Source organism: Podarcis erhardii, assembly GCF_964252035.2.
Source record: "Podarcis erhardii genome assembly, chromosome: 6".
Classification (NCBI taxonomy): Eukaryota; Metazoa; Chordata; class Lepidosauria; order Squamata; family Lacertidae; genus Podarcis; species Podarcis erhardii.
In genome coordinates, this window is record NC_138510.1 from 52,900,560 (window position 1) to 52,918,676 (window position 18,117).

The window sequence follows — 18,117 nt, forward strand, 5'->3', positions numbered from 1 at the left end:
GAAAGCAGCACATGCTACATATGGGGAACACCTGCAACACTCCCCCATACATATCCCTTTCACCCCATACATTTGTGCTTGGGATTCATGCCAGCTTAACAGTGGCTAGACTAAAAAACAGGGGAACCTGTCCATCCATGCCAGCAAAGGCTTTTTTTTTGCTGCTAATAACCATGTCTGTATAGAGCTGAAATGGGGCTTTGGCTGAGGAAAGGACAGGAAAGATGCAACTACACTCTGGTTAATCTAATCATCCCATTCAACCCCCAACTACACCAGAGAACTTTCTCTCTCTCTCTCTCTCTCTCTCTCTCTCTCTCTCAGGTCATTCTGGCTATTTAAAATCTGGCATGCTGCAGAAGTGTGAATTAGTTAGAATTACAGGGGGTAGGGTGGGGAGGAAGAGCCCTGGTGAGCAAATAGTCCCCTTGCCTGCCAGCCAAACATAAATCTGGAAGATTTAAATGCATCTATTAAAGTATTTATGTCCTACCTTTCCATTTGGAAAAAAATATATGCCTAAGGTGGTTCAGATCATAATTTTAAAAAGTCAGAATATAAATACACAAGGGAACAAAGACAGGAAATGCAGATCTTAAAAAATGCCAAGAGGCCAAGTGTTGGTCAGGTAAAAGGCCTACTGGAAAGGAAATGCCTTCATACAGGGACAGAATGTTATCGAGGAGGGGGCCAGACAGATCTCCCTCTCTCACTCACTCACTCTTGAGTATGCAGGGCAATAAGAACCACAAACAATTGCAGGGATAATGCCCAGCTGAAATGGAATGAAATACATCTTTTAAATCTAGATATTGATGGTATTTGAATTTGAAGCTATTTTTGGCTCTGTACTTTCTAGATTCCTAGCTGGACACAATATTACTGCTGCTGCTGCTGCTAATTTATTATTTATACCCCGCTCATCTAGCTGGGTTTCCCCAGCCACTCTGGGCAGCTCCCAACAGAAGTTGTAAGTTATCACTCATTTTAATATGATCTCACACTTTTGGAGTAATAAACTGATACACACACATGCAAGAACAAAGAACAAAGTTATCCTAAAATACAATTATTTGTTTGTTTATCTCCATTTTACTAGTGGTTGGGTTGAACAGACCATTTTCAGCATCAGTGTATTTTCCTCTCAGTTCACTGACTTACTAAGCAATGACTGATGCTTAGGAGGAAAGGAAATGTATCAAGCTTGTTGCGATCTACAGAATTGCAGTAAGTAGGTCAAGAACTCAAATAAAACTTTCCTTCCCACAAACCTCATAATTCAACATGAAATACAAATCCTTCTACGTTTCTTCACAGCACTGACATGGTCTAAGACTTATATAAATCTCATCAATGAAATGTCTATCAGTTCAGCAGTTCCCCCAGACCATCAATATGGGCTGTAGCGAGATCTTTATTCACCCACTGAGCATCTCACACATCTGAAATAGAACTCTATCTTGACAGTGAAAACTCTCTACGTCCACATGAAAAAGCATTTCAATTAATGCACCGTCCTCATCACTAGACTTGAAATGCCTCATACAAACCTACTTCTACCAATAATATCAGAAAACCAAAGACTCATAGAAGGAACACATGGCATGGTTGGTTGCCATGCTCTTAATGCTCCTCCTGGGAATAGGAGCAATGCTAGCATGAGAAGAAAACTCTTCCCACAAGATCTCTGACTTTTTACCAAATGGCACATGTAACAAAGGGAAATGTTGGAAGAGGTCCCTGCTGCGTATGGTAGAAACCCAAACCACATAGAGCCACAGATGTGACCAGGAAGTACAGCTCCTTGACAAATATAGGACAATAGTTCTCCTATTTTCTTTGTCTCCTGCCACACCCTTTTAATTAGGCAGATATAACTGGATCATTTGGACTATTTGGTGAGAGTTTGGAACATGAAGCTAGTATGCTGGAGTATATGCATGTGTTCCCATATACTTTATTTTGTTTTTCCTAAGTATTTCTCATGCTATTAAGTTCTTCTCCGCCTTGTGTCACTAGCTATACTCTGGCCAGCTATTAAGTTGTAGTGTTACAGCAATGGAAAATTTTTACATTTTCCTTCCTCAATGAGTTCTTAGTTGGGTGATGGAAGCCCTGACTAACACATAGCAAACCAGTCTTCATTATATTTTACCTTCCATTTTTGCTAAGACATTGACTATTAAATAATGTTCTGTCAGATGGACTACCTGGTTTCTCCTTATTTTTTTCAAAGTAATGTTTTTTAAAAGGCTCACAATTCTTCCACAGATGGAGAGGGAGGGGGGAATAATGTCTCAGAACAGCTAAACAAAGACCGAGAATCCAGATCTTGTTTGGTATGTACATCTTTTGGAGCCACATTGTGGAAAGTGTGATGTCACAGCAGTGGTCTGTATGCTGCTGAGGATCACTGATCCGTGTAGTCTTGGATGGAGCAGCTTAGCGCTTCACTTCCTCTGTTGAAAAATCTCCTTTCCAAACACATGATGTAAGAAGGCTCACTGTAACGGCTGGGAGGTGGAATCTGAATCTCTTGTACAGTTGACGAGAACTTGGTGACCATGGAAAGAAAAACTTCAAACTCATATTAGAGATATTTTTGGACTGTTTTGGTGGATTTTTTTTTAAAGTACCATGAAATTCATCTATGAAGAGACAAATGGGACCTTTTCCTCCCTCACTTAGGAGTGAAATTTGAAAAAGATAAACAGAGCAGTTAGTTTTCTTAAAGCATTTCACCAGACTCCTTTAGTGAGGCTGAAAGGACATTCTCTGTACTTTAAGGCTGCAGTGCGTCCCTCTAAAATACAAATAAAAATTGCTTTGCCTCACTTACCTCTCTTGATGGCTCCATGGAGACTCTTGTGCTTTGCATATGATGTTAACACGTTGTATAGAAAAAAAATTAGGATTCAAGGGATTGGCAGTGGAATACATAACGTAAAAGAGTGGAAATAGCCCAGTTTGGAGCCCAATTCTGATAGTGGAACACATGTGAAAATCATTAGGTCACAAAGTGAAATCTGCATACATTTTTCAGGAAAGAGCCATAAGCAGAAACAGGCAGGAGCTTAACTATCTCTTTGCTAATATTGCATATGAATTCATTCTCAAGTATTGTGGATTTTAGGCAAGAGAAACGCAATCTGAGAGGGCTATTCTGGAAGATTTGGAGGTTAAGTGATATTATGCTTATTTTTCTAAACAATACAAGTTTCTTTTATGGGCTGTTAATACCAAATTCCCAACACATGTGATGGGGATACACAGTTGTATTTATCTGCTCTGATGCTATGCAAAGATCTTGACGGGAGACTTGTAGAGTTAGAATCATCAAGGCAAGGAAGATGATGGTCCAAATTCAGTTTGAAGAGAAGCATAATTGCTGCTGCTGTAGAAGAGTAGAAAGCTGGATGCTTGCATATCCAGGGTCTTCAAGGCTCTCATTGAAGCTCTTTAAAGGTGGCATACATTCATTTAGACTTCTTAGGCTTAGAGTTGTCATTATAAAGTCTGAAGTAGTGGAACGTTAGGGTTATAAGAAGAGTGGCGATGGGAGTCAGCATTCCAGGAATGTATGAGATGGTAGGTAGCACAAGAGAAGGTTCAAGGGTAAAGATGGAAGATGGAGAACCAAGTTACAGTGCTATAAAGTCAAGTGGGTCTTGTGGAGTAGCACTTCAGGAAGGAAAAAACCTCTTGGCAGCAGTGGTTTTAATGAAAACTGCTTTTAAATCTCAGAAAACTGAATGATGAAATTTTGTCCAGGTTTAGACTTCCCACTTCCTGCCAGGTGGGAAGGGGGCACATGGAGTGATCTGGGAACAATGCCTCAAAACATAGGAAGGCAATGGATATCCTCCCACCCCAGCTCAAAAACATTACTTGTACCGAGAAGTCAAATCTTAGCCCTTCACGTTGAAAACTAATTCTGTTCATAACAGCTGTGGTAATAAAAGTTTCCGCTTCATCACATGGTAAACAGATATACAAGTCAAATTAAAACATTATAGCCAGAGTACCAGGTGGAACATGTGGATCATTTCATGGCCTAAGGCAGCAATGAGAAACCTGTGACCCTGCAAATGTTGTAGGACTCCAGTTCCCATCAACCCCGGCCACCATGGCCATTGGTAAGATATGGTAAGAGAAGGAGTTCAGCAACAGCTGGAGGGGGCTACAGGTTTCCTACTGCTGGCATAAGGTGACCTAGAATTTTCTTGAATTTACTGAGGATCCAACAGCATAAATTCTATTGATTTACAATATATATATATGTATGTATATATCAGGACATTTTATATTACAGGTGTCACTATCGTTCACTCACCATTGTAAGAAATTCAACTGTTTTAAAAAGTAAAGAGTTAGCCCCATTTTCCATTATGAAAAAGATTTGTTTGTCCCAGAGTACTTAATTTGTAATGAAAATAAATTTCAACATACAATAGAGGCATCTTGGCAAAGTCTGGGATCAGAATGCCAATATGATAACAATCACAATCTGCATCTTTAGCTTCTTCACACTAACTCCTTTCCACCCTCTCAGTTAGTTGCCAGTTATGCACTTTTCTATGTTTTCCACTTGCATTACAGATGCTACACCAAATGACTTGCTATGGAATTACTGAAATGGCCAGGACTTCCAGGAATCTCCTTGGGAAGATGGCCTGCATTGTACATTATGATGACTTTAACAGGTTCATGAACCCCTTTAAAAATAAAATAAAATGGAAGCACTCAATGTTACAAAGGCACACAGAGAGCAAGAAAAATGTATACAGAGTGCTAAAATGTCTGCAAATGAAAGCTATTTCTACAGAAGACTTAAACCAAAGATAGACAGCACTGGGCAGCCAATGAACAGAATTCAGTATAGCTTCCAGACCCTCTTCATAGTCCCCAGAGATATTTGTATCTTCCTTTTCCTGTATCATTACCAGAGTAAAACTAATTGGAAAAAAATATAATTATTTTCATAAATACAAACAGAACAATGTACCCATTCAAGAACTGCTTCAGTCACAAGAATCTTGGCATTAATTGTATGTATGTAACATTGTAGGTATTAGGGACGCGGGTGGCGCTGTGGGTTAAACCACAGAGCCTAGGACTTGCCGATCAGCCGGTTGGCGGTTTGAATCCCCGCGACGGGGTGAGCTCCGGTTGCTCAGTCCCTGCTTCTGCCAACCTAGCAGTTCGAAAGCACGTCAATGTGCAAGTAGATCAATAGGTACCACTCCAGCGGGAAGGTAAACTGCGTTTCCGTGCGCTGCTCTGGTTCGCCAGAAGCGGCTTAGTCTTGCTGGCCACATGACCCGGAAGCTGTATGCCGGCTCCCTCAGCCAATAAAGCGAGATGAGCGCCGCAACCCCAGAGTTGGTCACGACTGGACCTAATGGTCAAGGGTCCCTTTACCTTTACCTTAACACTGTAGGTAATTTTAAGAACCACAGATAATGCTTTCAAAAGCCGTACCAGGCAATTTGCTCAGGTGTCTCTCTAAAGTTTACCCTTTTTACAAAGGCTAAGAGGATATCTGAAGGTTACTATAAGGATCTTATTAGTGAAAAGCTCCACCGCACTTCTGAGCTTTCGACTATCTTTTTATATACCTTCCCTTTAATCTTGCCTCCTCTCCTAAGCCTCTGAAGAAGAGTTGTAGAGAGGACCAAGAGACACAGAGGAACCTTTAGAAATCAGTTCAGGTGGCTCCCAAAGAATCATTGCAGCTGCTATCCAATGGAGTCTAACATGTGCAGAATCATGTGAGAATAATTCCTAAACAAAGTGTCTGGTAAGGCACCACAGGGATGTGTATTGCAACATCACTGAAACCCTTGGAAAATTGCTGTGTTAGAACATGGTTGTCTTCTGTTTGGTGTCATCTTGCTGAGGATCTACCATAATTTTTTACATACAACACTGGTACATAATGCACATTTGCTATACTCCAGCCCACACCTGTGACATCATGGCTTATTCTGCTAGGTAGCATGACTTAGGAAATAGGATAAGAATGGCTATGCAAAATATCCTATCTAAACACACAACAAATCTGCAATCAAGCAGAAAATCCCCCTGACTTGAATTAAAGGGAAGAATAGATAAATGTGAGGAAACCATTTGAACTGGGGTAACAAACAATGCACCATGTCTCCAAATGTATGTACCTTTAATGTATTTTTAAGCAAAACAGCTGAGTACACATGAAATTAAATTACATGAAATTAAAAAACATTCTGATTTTTTCTAAGAACACTGAAAAATCACATGCTAAAGGTGACATGGCATTCCCAATCCTGAAATTCTTTTATTAATTATACAAACTAAGATTAAAGAAGGGATTAATGTTTAGAAAAGACAACATTTCTTGGGCAGCTCTGGAACAAGAGCAAGTCAAAATACATCTGGATTGTTTGTTGTGAATCAGTAAGACAGCCAATTCACATTTGTGTTTAAACTGACCAGGAGGAGGATATTTTATTTGCTGTTTTTAAACATTTTGGATTTTTAATTTTGTTTGAAAAGCATCACTTTTATTTTAACTGGAATATTTTGAAACTGTGTTTTACAGTCAGTTGGTGGGATACAAATCCAACAAACCGAACTGTTTTACAAGACTTTTCTCCACTTTGTTACTCAGCACCTGGGATGAATTCCAGAATATATCGAGTCCCCCTTGTCTGCTTGCCTATTTGAAACCCTCCCTTGTCTGCATGCCTGTTTGAAAAAGATTTTAACCAGTCAAACTGGGAAGGTCTAATGTATGGCTAGAGAAGAGAGAGAAGACAACTGCCAGGAAGTAGCCACCTGAGATTCCAGATTTGAGGAGGCATTTGCATCAGCTGCGTGGGAAAGAGCAAGGAAACCATCTCATTTCAAAGGCAGCTTGTATAGAAGGATATTTCAGCAGATCTTGTACCATTTTAATTACTAGGAAAGGCACTATTTGCCTTTGGCCAGCTTTGCTAAAGGCTATAATAAGACACCACAATCTTTCACATGAGGAAGTAGCACAATAATGGGCAAGGCAACCACTTAAATAAGTAGTTTTAAGATTATGCATAAATATCTGAGAAAATACTTGGTTATTAGCTAGCAATGGTGTTTATGCAATGGAGATTATATAATTGTAACAAAATATCTTACAAGAGGGAAAGTACTGAAGGCATGAAACAGTGTGAAAAAGTTTGGTTTACATAGGCTCTGGTTTGGGTCCCCCCCACCCATAAATCCAAAACATTTTTTACAAAGCTGTTTTACCGATATCTTACACCATGAGAAATACAATACACAAAAATGGTAAGAATCCATCCTTTTTGTTTCTGTGTTTCAAAAGGATTAAGTTTCTTAGAAGAATTATTAGGCATCTGGAGTGAACGTATTTCTATTACTCGATTTGGGAATAAGGGTATTAAACAAAACAAATAATGGAATTAATATTTCACATTTATTTATGTATTGCATTTATATCCCACCCTTCCTCCAAGGAGCTCAGGATGGTGTACATGACCTACTTGTTCAAATGTTGAATTATCTTAAAAGATGCTGTGCCCAGGGATTGACTGAAATGAACAGCAAATCTATTCACTGAAACACTGAAATTCACTCAAGTACGATATAATGGAGAAATACTAAGTTCAAAAACATATCCATGACTTTACAAGGTCTGGCAGATTGCTAAAATTATAAAATTATTGGCTGCATATAGACATTACACTATAGTTCAGTGAGACAAGAACAAGCTGCAGAAAACCTCTGGCTACCATGTTCTGCCCCTGCCTCCCCGCTCTGCTGTGAAGTTGAGATTGGATGCTTTTAGTTGCACAGCAACAGTTCAACCACAGTTTACAGTTTAGAATAATGTTAACTATGGTTCTTTTAAATAAGCTAGTTTTATAACTCATGGCACAAAGTTGACTTGTTTCAAACCATAGTTAGCCACGGTTTGTCAGATTTTGATAATACAGTGGAACCTTGGGTTGCGAACGTGATCCATGCGGGAGGCACATTCGCAACCTGCAGCGCCGCATCTGCGCACGTGCGTGACGTGATTTGGCGCTTCTGCGCATGCAGAAAGCGTGATTTAGTGCTTCTGTGCATGTGCAAGCGCCGAAACCCAGAAATAACCCATTCCGGTACTTCTGGGTTCGGCACGTCCGTAACCCGAAAACACGCAACCCGCAGCGTTCGCAACCCGCAGTATGACTGTACAACAACCACAATAGAAGCAAATGCTCCCAAACTCCTTCTCACAGTTGCATTGGAGAGCAAAGGTTCACTGCAGCTCATTTTATCATACTAAATTGTGATTTAGCATGATGTACGATGATTAAAGAACAACCATTAATCTGATACAGGAAACCTGGATACGGGAAATCTAATTCTTTTTTCCCCTATTTCTTATATTTATTTATTTTTAAGTTTATTTCATTTCTTCATTATAGAAGAATATATATTGTACTAATCATTTCTTCATTATAGAAGAATATATTGTGCTAATTGTGTTATTAGCTTTTCCTTATACATTATCCATATCTACTAAAAATTCTGTTAAATGAATAATTTAAAGTAAAATTTTAAAATACAGTAATACCTTTATTTTCTCATGAATATGCCGCAGTGAGTCTGCAGTCCCCATATCGGCATCATCAGTAATACATACAATATCAAGCTTCAGCTTCGTCTCCAAGTTTAGCACTTTCTGAACTTCTTTTGTTGTAACCACAATGACTTCTAAAGTGCAGAAGAAAATGTTGTATGAGTACAACTATGAAAAGTTCTAACATTATTATGCTCGTCTACTGAACTGAATATGAATCAATCAAAGCTTGTTTTTCCCCAAGACTAGCTGCTATTGTGGGAAATCTAGAACACCTGCTTTTTACTGACTAAAAATGATTTGCATTAGAATAGGTAAATAGTTAACAGTTCATGGAGTTAAGTATTTTATTTTTATATTAGTTTTATATTTGTGACACAGTTGCCTTGCAGACAACAGTCTCACCTAAAGGAGCTCACAATCAAAGTATAAGAAAGTTACCAAAAACGTAAGGAGAACATGAAGAAATAGTAGCACCTCTGCTTAGTGTGGCATTCCATGGACTTAAATGGGCACTCAATATTTACCTGAACAGATCATGTTTGAAACATGTGACTTTATAGGTACGTAAGAACACCTCACTCTGAAGAGTATCTAGAATGCTTAAGTTTGGATGTGGGAAATACAGGTCCAACTCCTCCATTAGGCTATTAATCACACACCTTGGGTAAACCATCAAGTCTCAGGGCCACTTGTTAGGGGTAGCAAAACTTGTTGGGTAAGTTTGGCTAATGTCTGATCTCTGGCAAGAGTACCTGCATGAGAGGAGCAATTGAAGAACATCTGTTTCCCAGTACCCCACTTTGCAGCTATCACATTTCAGGAGAACAGGGCCAGGAACCAGATGACATCAGTGTTTAATACCATAAGTAGTACCTGGTATTCCAGATTTACTATTGCAGAGGCAGTAATCTACCTATAAATCCAATTTTACTACTGTGAATTGCTCTGAGAACTATTAGGGTAGAAAAGCAGTATACAAACAACAATTTACTATTTGAAAGCTATACCTGGAAAATGTTACCTATGCACTTGGAAGAAAGGTACTGTATAAGCTGACTTTTTCAGCACATTTTTTATGCTGAAAAAGCCCCCCTCGGCTTATACTCGAGTGAGGGTCCTTTCAGGCTGCTCCTTCCTCCTCCTCCGCCTTTGCCGCTGTAGGCGGCAGAGGAGGAATGAGCAGCCTGAAAGCAGCCCTTTGGGGCTGCTTGTTCTTCCTCCGCCGCCACCAGGTTTGTGGTGTGGTGAACAGGCTTATACTCGAGTCAATAAGTTTTCCCAGTTTTTTGTGGTAAAATTAGGTGCCTCGGCTTATATTCAGGTTGGCTTAGACTCAAGTAAATACGGTACTTTAAACTAACTGCAAGCCACAATCTGGGGAATCATATTAAAATGAACCAAACTATTCTACAGAAATCCAGATGCATACATTCAATTTTTTCTGTGTTTTCATCACAGAAGTTGGCCCTACAAGAACCCCAAAACTTTAAACTTTCTCTGACTCAGAAGGCATTTTTGAAACTTGGCACAACAGTTTTAAAACAAAAGATAGTGCTGCTGATGTGCACTGTTTTTCTGCTTGCATGCCAAATCCCAAAAGTGAAAAGCAATAAGAATAATTATGGCATATGCATCCCTCTGGATCATGGCCATACTATAGAACACTCATATATAACACCAATGCATATAACCCTACACTTAAATACAGGAATTACCAAGCTATATCAGTCACAGGATCAGAATATAAGAAAAGCTTTTCAGGACCAGAACAGAGATCCATCCAGTGCCACATCCTGTTCCACAAAGCAACCAACCAATCACCTCTGTGGAAGCCCATAAGCAGGACTTGAGCACAATTCTCAAGCAATTCTCCCATTCTTGTTTCCCAGCACCTGCTCTGTTCCTCTGATCCTGGGATCACGACTAGTAGCCACTAATGGCTTTTACTATCCACAAATGTGTCTAATTCCGCTTTAAAACTGACTACATTAGAGGCCATCCCCAGATCCTGTGGTAGTAAATGCCATAGTTTAACTATATGTAAACCCCTATATATACTATATATAACTATATATAAAACTATATATAAACCCCTTGAAGAGTAGGGTGTCAGTTTGGGTTTATTTGGCCTGCATATATGAAGCAAAATCCTCCAATTTTGCTTCTTCTTTGTAGCTCATTCCTACACCTGCTGCAAACAAGAAATACAATGCCATCTCTCTTTTCTTTCCGATATTATGTGTAATTTGTTCACACTACAGGTCATCTTATCATAGGCATTCTGCAATGTTTGGTGCTCACCTTCAAAACCAACTTGTTCCAGCAGATTGAGTGGGTACCATATTAAGGGTTTGTTGCCAATAGGTAAGAGAGCTTTAGGGATGCTTGAGGTCAGATCCATCATGCGGGATCCACCCCCAACCGCCATTACCACTGCTTGAAACTCCATGGCAAAGATCTGGAAAGACAAATTAGAGAGCAATCTAGAAACAGAACCAGCAAATAGGCTGTCTCCTAGGGAAGAAAATGCAGAGCTAGTGTCACCCTGAGGCAACTGCCCCTGAACTTATCTACAGGCTTCTGCACTGCCTTGGAGCACAACCATCACCCTAATCTCTTATTTACAGACAATTAACATGCCCCCAACCAGGCTAAGTTGCTCCCAAAGTATGCCGACCTCAGAGCTGAACTCAAAATTTGAAACACAATGATCCAGTTTATAAAACCAGAGGGGCCAGAGCTGAATCTTCTGGGACAGGGCAGGTTGTGGTACAGTAACTCGGGGGAAACACACTCTTCATACGCTCAGAGGCTTTACCTTTATTGCTTCATGCTGAATTTTACTTTTACTTTGTGTTTACAGTACTTGCCTTACTGGGTTGGCCTGGCGAGGGCTAGAAATTCAGGCAAGCAAGCCAAAGGCGTCCCACAACTGAGCTCTGGTATCAAAGCCTGTTTGCAGCGCCCACGGACTTCAGCAAAAGCAAGCGAGGCGGGGTTTGATGATGTCCCCTGGCAACTTCGGCCTCTTTTATTATGCTGGATAGCTGAAGATGGCCGAGGTCCCCCTTGCCCAGTGACAGCGAAGAAACCCCCGGTGGGCTCGCCGGGGCTTCGCAGCCCAGCACACCCCTCACCTTGTCACCTGGAAACCAAAGGCTGCCGGTTAGTCCCCTGCCAGAGTGACAAGGAACCAATCGCAGTGACTTCCCCTTCCTTCAGGGTCGCTTCCGCGCCTGCGCCGCCGCAACGTGCATAGGCTCGCGCCAGCGTGTTTACCCGCGGAGCGAATCGATGAGCATCCCCTCAGGAAGAGCGCCGAACAACCAACCCTCCTCCTTGCGGGCGGGGAAAATAAGCCGGGCGCGAAGAGTACCGAGCTGTCGATTCCCGCAGGGGCAGCAACGCCGAGCTACCGATCTGCAGGTTTCTTTCTGAAGCTCTTTCGGATAGGAGGAGCCCATTCCCAGCTGCTCGAAGGAGGGGAGGCGGGTGGGGTGGCTTGCTGCCTCTTGTTTCCCAAAGTATAACTCCCAAAGAATAAAATATCTACTGTTTCTCGTTGGTAAACCTTCGCCCCTGCCCCGTTGTTAAACTGCAGCTTCCACCAGCCGCAGAGCAACAGAGCCTGCGATGGTCAGGGATAATGGGAGTTGTAGTCCAGGAACATCTGGGCTGAGTAAAGCCGGATTCGAATGGGACAAGTCAATCCGCGCAACCTGGCGCGGATTTATCTCTCTCTGTGTGTGCTTGCCGTTGACTACTTTTGCCTGATGGGAAGCAGTGAAACTTGAAATCTCACGTTGTTTCAGCTTAGAATATCTGCCAATACAGATAGTGAGTCTGACTGGGTTTTGTCAAAATTGGCTCTGGAAGACATGCATGTTTCTGAAATTTGAGCTTTATTACAGCTAGTGGTAACCGAGGTTCAATATAAACACGGGTTTAGTGACAAATGCAAATCCAGGGTTGTGGAAAATTTCTAGCCTTTCTGCCCAGAAACACTGAAATATCAGAGAGGCTTTAAAAACAAATCTGTTGGCTGCTCACTGTTATCATCTCCAGAAAATGATGTGAAAAATAAGAGACATCTTCAGCTACCGTTTTAGTGTTTTGTCTTGTTGTTTTTTGCATCAGTGCATATACAGAAGGCTTCAAGATGCTGGAGAAGATAGCAAAATTAGAAAAAAGGAAGCATATATACATTGACTCTAAAACAAAGAGTAACAGCACAATATAAAAACAATTTTAAAAACTGACACAGGAAACTGCAGTGCCAAAGATCTAAAAACGACTAAAAAGACTTTCCTTATAGCCTGTGGGAATGAAAAAGGGTCTACCTGGCACTGAAAGCCCACAACATGAATCAGTGCCACGTGAGCCTCTTTGGGAATGGCAGTCCAGAAACATGATTTGATTGCAGAAACCTTACACAGAAGTTAGATTATATCCTGTCTTTATTCGAACATTTACTTTGCTTGAAGGGTGGCTATATAACTGAGCATTCTTCCTGATTTGCCGCTCTGGTGTCTTCCTGTTTCTTTTCAATGCATTTCCCTATCACTTTCAAATCACAAAAAGTCTAACCATTTTTAAGAGTGGATTTGCTGCACTAGGGTGACTGAACCTTTTAATTAACTTTAATTACAGAAACCTTTGGTATGCACTTAACTCTTTCCCATGAAATACAGTCTGGAAGTGACCAGAATGACATTGTTGCTTCCTGGTCTGCAGAAAACCAGACTCAGTACAGCCGCTTGACTACAGCATTCCCAAGATAACTAGAAGCTTATTGTGGGGAGGGAGGTCGAACAGTTGAAGCAAGACCAAGAACATAACATTTAGGGGCTGAATCTGTGCTGAAGCTTAACTTTGCTTAACATTGTGAGAGACCACACAAGGCAAAAAGAGCAGAGTAATTTAGAACCTACTGAGTTTCCACATGTAATCTTGCCAAGTGGACTGTATGTTTAGGTAGCAAGCAATATGTCACTTGGGTATGTGTAGGTTGGATATAATGAGTAAAATGGAAAGGAGTTATTTTAATGAAGAACAAAAGACACACCCACCCACCCCAAAAAACCTGGTACCTAGGTGTTAAGTTGTGGGTTGACATAGCCGACGACACAGCGATTTCTCCAACTAGCTCTTTATTTCGTAAGCTGGAATAGAACTGACTGCAAACAGCTCAGCCGGCCTGCTTTTATAGGCAGCCGGCTGTCAACATTGTAACAACAACAGCCCAGAGTTCCCGCCTAAAATAACTGACGCGGACCTGAGGGAAAACTATCTACAGACCTGATTGAAAACTATATACAGTATCCCCCTGCTGGCCCAGGGTGAAACTTCACTACATAACACCCCTCCCCACCGAGATAAGGCGTTAGTTACAATCGTAATGGTTTCCTTATATACAGCACTACGCGTAATGGTTCAATTAGGCACAAAAGCATATTGGTTACATTTCCCATACTTAGACCAACAGTGATACATGTCCAACAACATAGTCCTTTAAATAAGTTGGGCGCTTGGGAACTCTGCCAGACCGCCGGGGACTGGTAGCCAAGTCCGGAGGGCCACACAGTTCTTGCTGAGGCTGTGGTGCGACCCTAGGTGGCGTTGGAACCAAATCCCCTGGATCCGCTGCTGTGGGTGGAGCCTCCGCAAGTGGAGTGGTCTGAGTCTGTGGTAAGTCTGGCAGACCCTCTGAAGCGGCTTGGTTCGGCTCCACGCTGGCAGTTTGCGAGGGAGGTGTAGGTGGGGCCTCGCCATCTGTACGTGTCTCTTCTGGAGCCGCAAGCGCAGTTGGGGGCACCTCGGTAGTGTCCAAGTCCCCAACCCTGCGCCTAAGCTGGTCTATGTGCCGTCGCCACAAGCGTCCGTCTTCGAGTGCCACCTGGTACGAGCGAGGTCCAGTGACTCCCACTACTGTGGCTGGCACCCAAGGAATGTCCCCCACATAGTTCCGGGCAAAGACCTGGTTTCCTGGGACAAATGACCGTGGCGCGTTGGCACAGCCTGGGGGTTCAGCCACGGCAAAGTCCGGGTGTAGCCGGTCGAGTGGTGACCTGAGGCGGCGGCCCATAAGCAGTTCAGCAGGACTCCTCCCTGTGGCCGCATGCGGGGTGATGTGTTGCAAGAACAAGTATTCGGCGACCCGCTCATGCCAGTCTCCCCGGTCCAGGCGCGCCAGTGCCTCTTTTGTCGAGCGCACCATTCTTTCCGCTTGCCCGTTGCTGGATGGATGAAAGGGTGCCGTTAGGGCATGGCGGATGCCCAGTCCCAAAAGATACCGCTCAAACGTGCCTGACGTGAACTGTGGTCCGTTGTCAGAGACAAGGACATCAGGACACCCATGCGTTGCAAACAGGCCTCGCAGCACCCGGATGACAGCTTCGGTAGTGGTGGAGGGCATCAGGGCGACCTCCAGCCATTTGGAATAGGCGTCCACCACTACCATAAAGGTCCGGCCGTGAAAGGGGCCAGCCAGATCGATGTGCACCCTTGACCAGGGTGTCTTTGGCGTCTCCCAGGTGTGTCCCTTAGCTGCCGGTGGTGCAGGCCTCGACTCTTGGCACGCTTGACAGGCGGACACCCAGGCAGTGATGGCATCGTCCATATTAGGCCACCAGACATAACACCGAGCCAACGCCTTCATTTTGACAATTCCCGGGTGGCCAACGTGCAGAGCCTCCAGGACGCGCTGACGGAGTCCCTGGGGAATCACGACGCGGTCTCCCCACAGCAGACAGCCGCGATGAGCTGAGAGTTCATGTTGTCTGGTTGCGAAGGGCTGGAACTCCGATGCAAAAGGCCCTTGTGGCCACCCCCTCCACACCCAGTTGAGCACCCGGCTGATGGTGCAATCCTGGGCAGACGCGGAGGCCACAGTGGCAGTGTGATGGCCTGGGATTCCGATTCAGAGGATGAACCAGAGGAATCCCAGCCTGCACAGGAGTCCCCGCCTCCAGGGCCGGCTGAACTGGGGCAAGGCCTAGATGCTGAAGAGCCTGCACCTGTGACAGAGCATCAGGAGCTGGCCCCAGGTGAAGCCCTTCTGGCCCCAGAGGGGCTTGACGACTCAGTGGCCACAGGTGAGCCTCCTCCAGGGCCCAGTAACCCTTCGGCCTCTCCTGATCTGCAGAGGCTTAGGGCAGAGAGGCGAAGGGAACTGGTTGCCCCCAGGAGGAGTGCTCGCCTTAAGGCCAGAGGAGGCGGGGCTCCTGGGGGTCGGGACCGCCCCCGGCCTTAGAAGAGGATAAAAGCCCAGTCAGCCTGGCCCCAGGTTGCGGGAGCAACGTCGTTGTTGGCTTTGGACCTTCCTGTGTTCCTGATCCCTGCTTGGCCTCCTGTTCCTGACTATCCGGTGTTCCAGTTCCCAGCTCGGCCTCCTGTTCCAGCGTACCTGTTCCCCGCCCGGCTCCCCGTCTTGGACCTCGCCCCTCTTCGTGTGGACTCTGCTTACACCCACGGTACCTTCCCCCGGGACCAGCACAGTTTGCTCCCGCCACACCCGCACTCCCCCTTCGTTGGGGTGCGTTCGGGAAGAGCCAGAGGCCATGGCTGACCAGGCGGCTGCGCTGGTGGCATTGGCCCAGGAAAACCAGGCCTTGACCCACACCGTTCAGCAGCTAAGCGATGTGGTTGCGGCGCTTCAGCAGCGGTTGGAAGCCTTTCCAGATCCTGGGGCCGACGCCCTAGCTCCAGGCAAGTACCCAGTGGCCTTGCCAGAGAAATTTGATGGGACCCAGGCCAGTTTTCCCATGTTCCTCGCCCAGGCCAAGTTGTACATTCAGGGGCGAGCCCGGAACTTCCCTGACGACCGCACCAAGGTGCATTTTTTAATCAGTTTGTTAAAGGACCAGGCGGCCAAGTGGGCTTTGCCACTGCTCCGGCAAGTCTCTCCTTTGCTAACGGACTATGTGGGGTTTTGTAACCACTTAGAGACTGCGTTTGGTAACCCACTGAAGGAGAGCCAAGCCAATCGGGCGATTCGTCAGTTGAGACAGGACAAGTCCACAGCCGCCGCCTACGCCACAGAATTTCGGCTGTTGGCACAAGACTTGTCTTGGAATGACTCTGCACTACGGGACCAGTATCTTGAGGGACTGTCGGACGAGATACTGGACCAGTTGGCCATGATGGATCGTCCCACCACACTGGATACCCTCATTCAGCGGAGCCTGCAGATAGACGATCGGTTGGAGGACCGTCGCCAGACCCGGGACCGCCAGCACTCCCGACTCCTGGCGCCAGTCCTTCCCAGCAGGTCCACGCCCACAGCCGAGTTGCCAGTCGAGCCAACGCCGCTCGGGACTGCGCGACCTCGGCTCTCCCCCTCGGAGAAGTCGCGGCGTCGGGAGGGGAACCTGTGCCTTTACTGCGGTGGGGGTGGACATTACGCCCGTTCCTGTCCCGAGAAGCTACCAGTCGCAGGGAAACCGCCAACCTCGGTAGCCGAAGGCCCTAGCAACGTGGGGTCCCAAACCATGCAAGAAGGGCCCTCACCAGTAGAATTGCGACATCTCATGGTACCGGTGCGTCTCTACCCTCCAGGTGGGCCCTGGATTCTTACCCACGCTTTGGTAGATTCGGGGGCAACCCGCTCCTATATGGACGCTGCCTTTGCCGCGCATCATCAGGTGCCACTTCAGAACAAACCAGAACCGGTACAGGTGGAGGCAATTGACGGACGGCTCCTGCGTTCGGGTGCCGTCACTCGGGAGACCCAGCCCTTGGTCCTGTGTCTCCAGCAGCACCGGGAGGTGCGAACCTTGGACATTGCCTCCATGCCCCGGTTCCCCCTGGTGCTCGGAATGGACTGGCTAGAGGCTCACAACGTTCAGATTGACTGGGTCAAACGGACCGTACACTTCCCAGATCCATGTTCCCATGCTCAGTCGCAGATGCTAGCGGCCGCACCCACGGAGGAGGCAGCACCCACGCTCCCAGCCGTGTACCGGGACTACCAAGACGTGTTCGAGGAACGGGGGGCAGACCAGCTGCCGCCGCATCGGTCTTTTGACTGCGGCATAGACCTCCAGCCCGGAGCGCCCCTACCGGTGAGTCGCTTATACTCTCTAACAGAGCCAGAGCGCGAGGCTTTGCAGGACTTCTTGCGCAAGAACCTGGAGCGTGGGTTCATTAGGCCTTCCACCTCGCCTACTGCGGCACCAGTGCTCTTTGTTAAGAAGAAATGTGGGGAACTCCGTCCTTGCCATGATTACCGAGCCCTGAACAAAATCACCATCCCAGACCGGTACCCCTTGCCCCTTATTTCGGAGTTGCTGGAGCGGGTGCAAGGGGCACAGGTGTTCACCAAGCTGGACCTCCGGGGGGCCTACAACTTGATTCGGATCCGAGCCGGGGATGAGTGGAAGACAGCGTTTGGGACCCAGTACGGGCAGTTCGAATACTTGGTTATGCCTTTTGGTTTATGCAACGCGCCTGCTGTGTTCCAACGCTACATCAACCACGTGTTCCAGGATTTGTTAGATAAGTACGTG

General features: G+C 45.3%; 1 protein-coding gene across 3 annotated transcripts in view; it reads right to left on the reverse strand.

Moving 5' to 3' along the window:
• Window positions 1-18,117, reverse strand: part of EIF2B3 (eukaryotic translation initiation factor 2B subunit gamma) — a 99,171-nt gene that overhangs the window by 69,166 nt on the left and 11,888 nt on the right. The window contains exons 1-3 of one of the 3 annotated variants that reach the window (XM_081865543.1): window positions 11,749-11,908; window positions 10,913-11,069; window positions 8,603-8,742 (exon numbers count right to left, since the gene is read on the reverse strand). In XM_081865543.1, coding sequence (XP_081721669.1) covers window positions 8,603-8,742; window positions 10,913-11,060 — 288 coding nt within the window. In that variant the 5' untranslated portion in view covers window positions 11,061-11,069; window positions 11,749-11,908. Of the gene's footprint in view, window positions 1-8,602; window positions 8,743-10,912; window positions 11,070-11,481; window positions 11,720-11,748; window positions 11,909-18,117 lie in introns of those variants that run through there. The other 2 variants (XM_081865544.1, XM_081865542.1) reach the window with 2 other exon arrangements.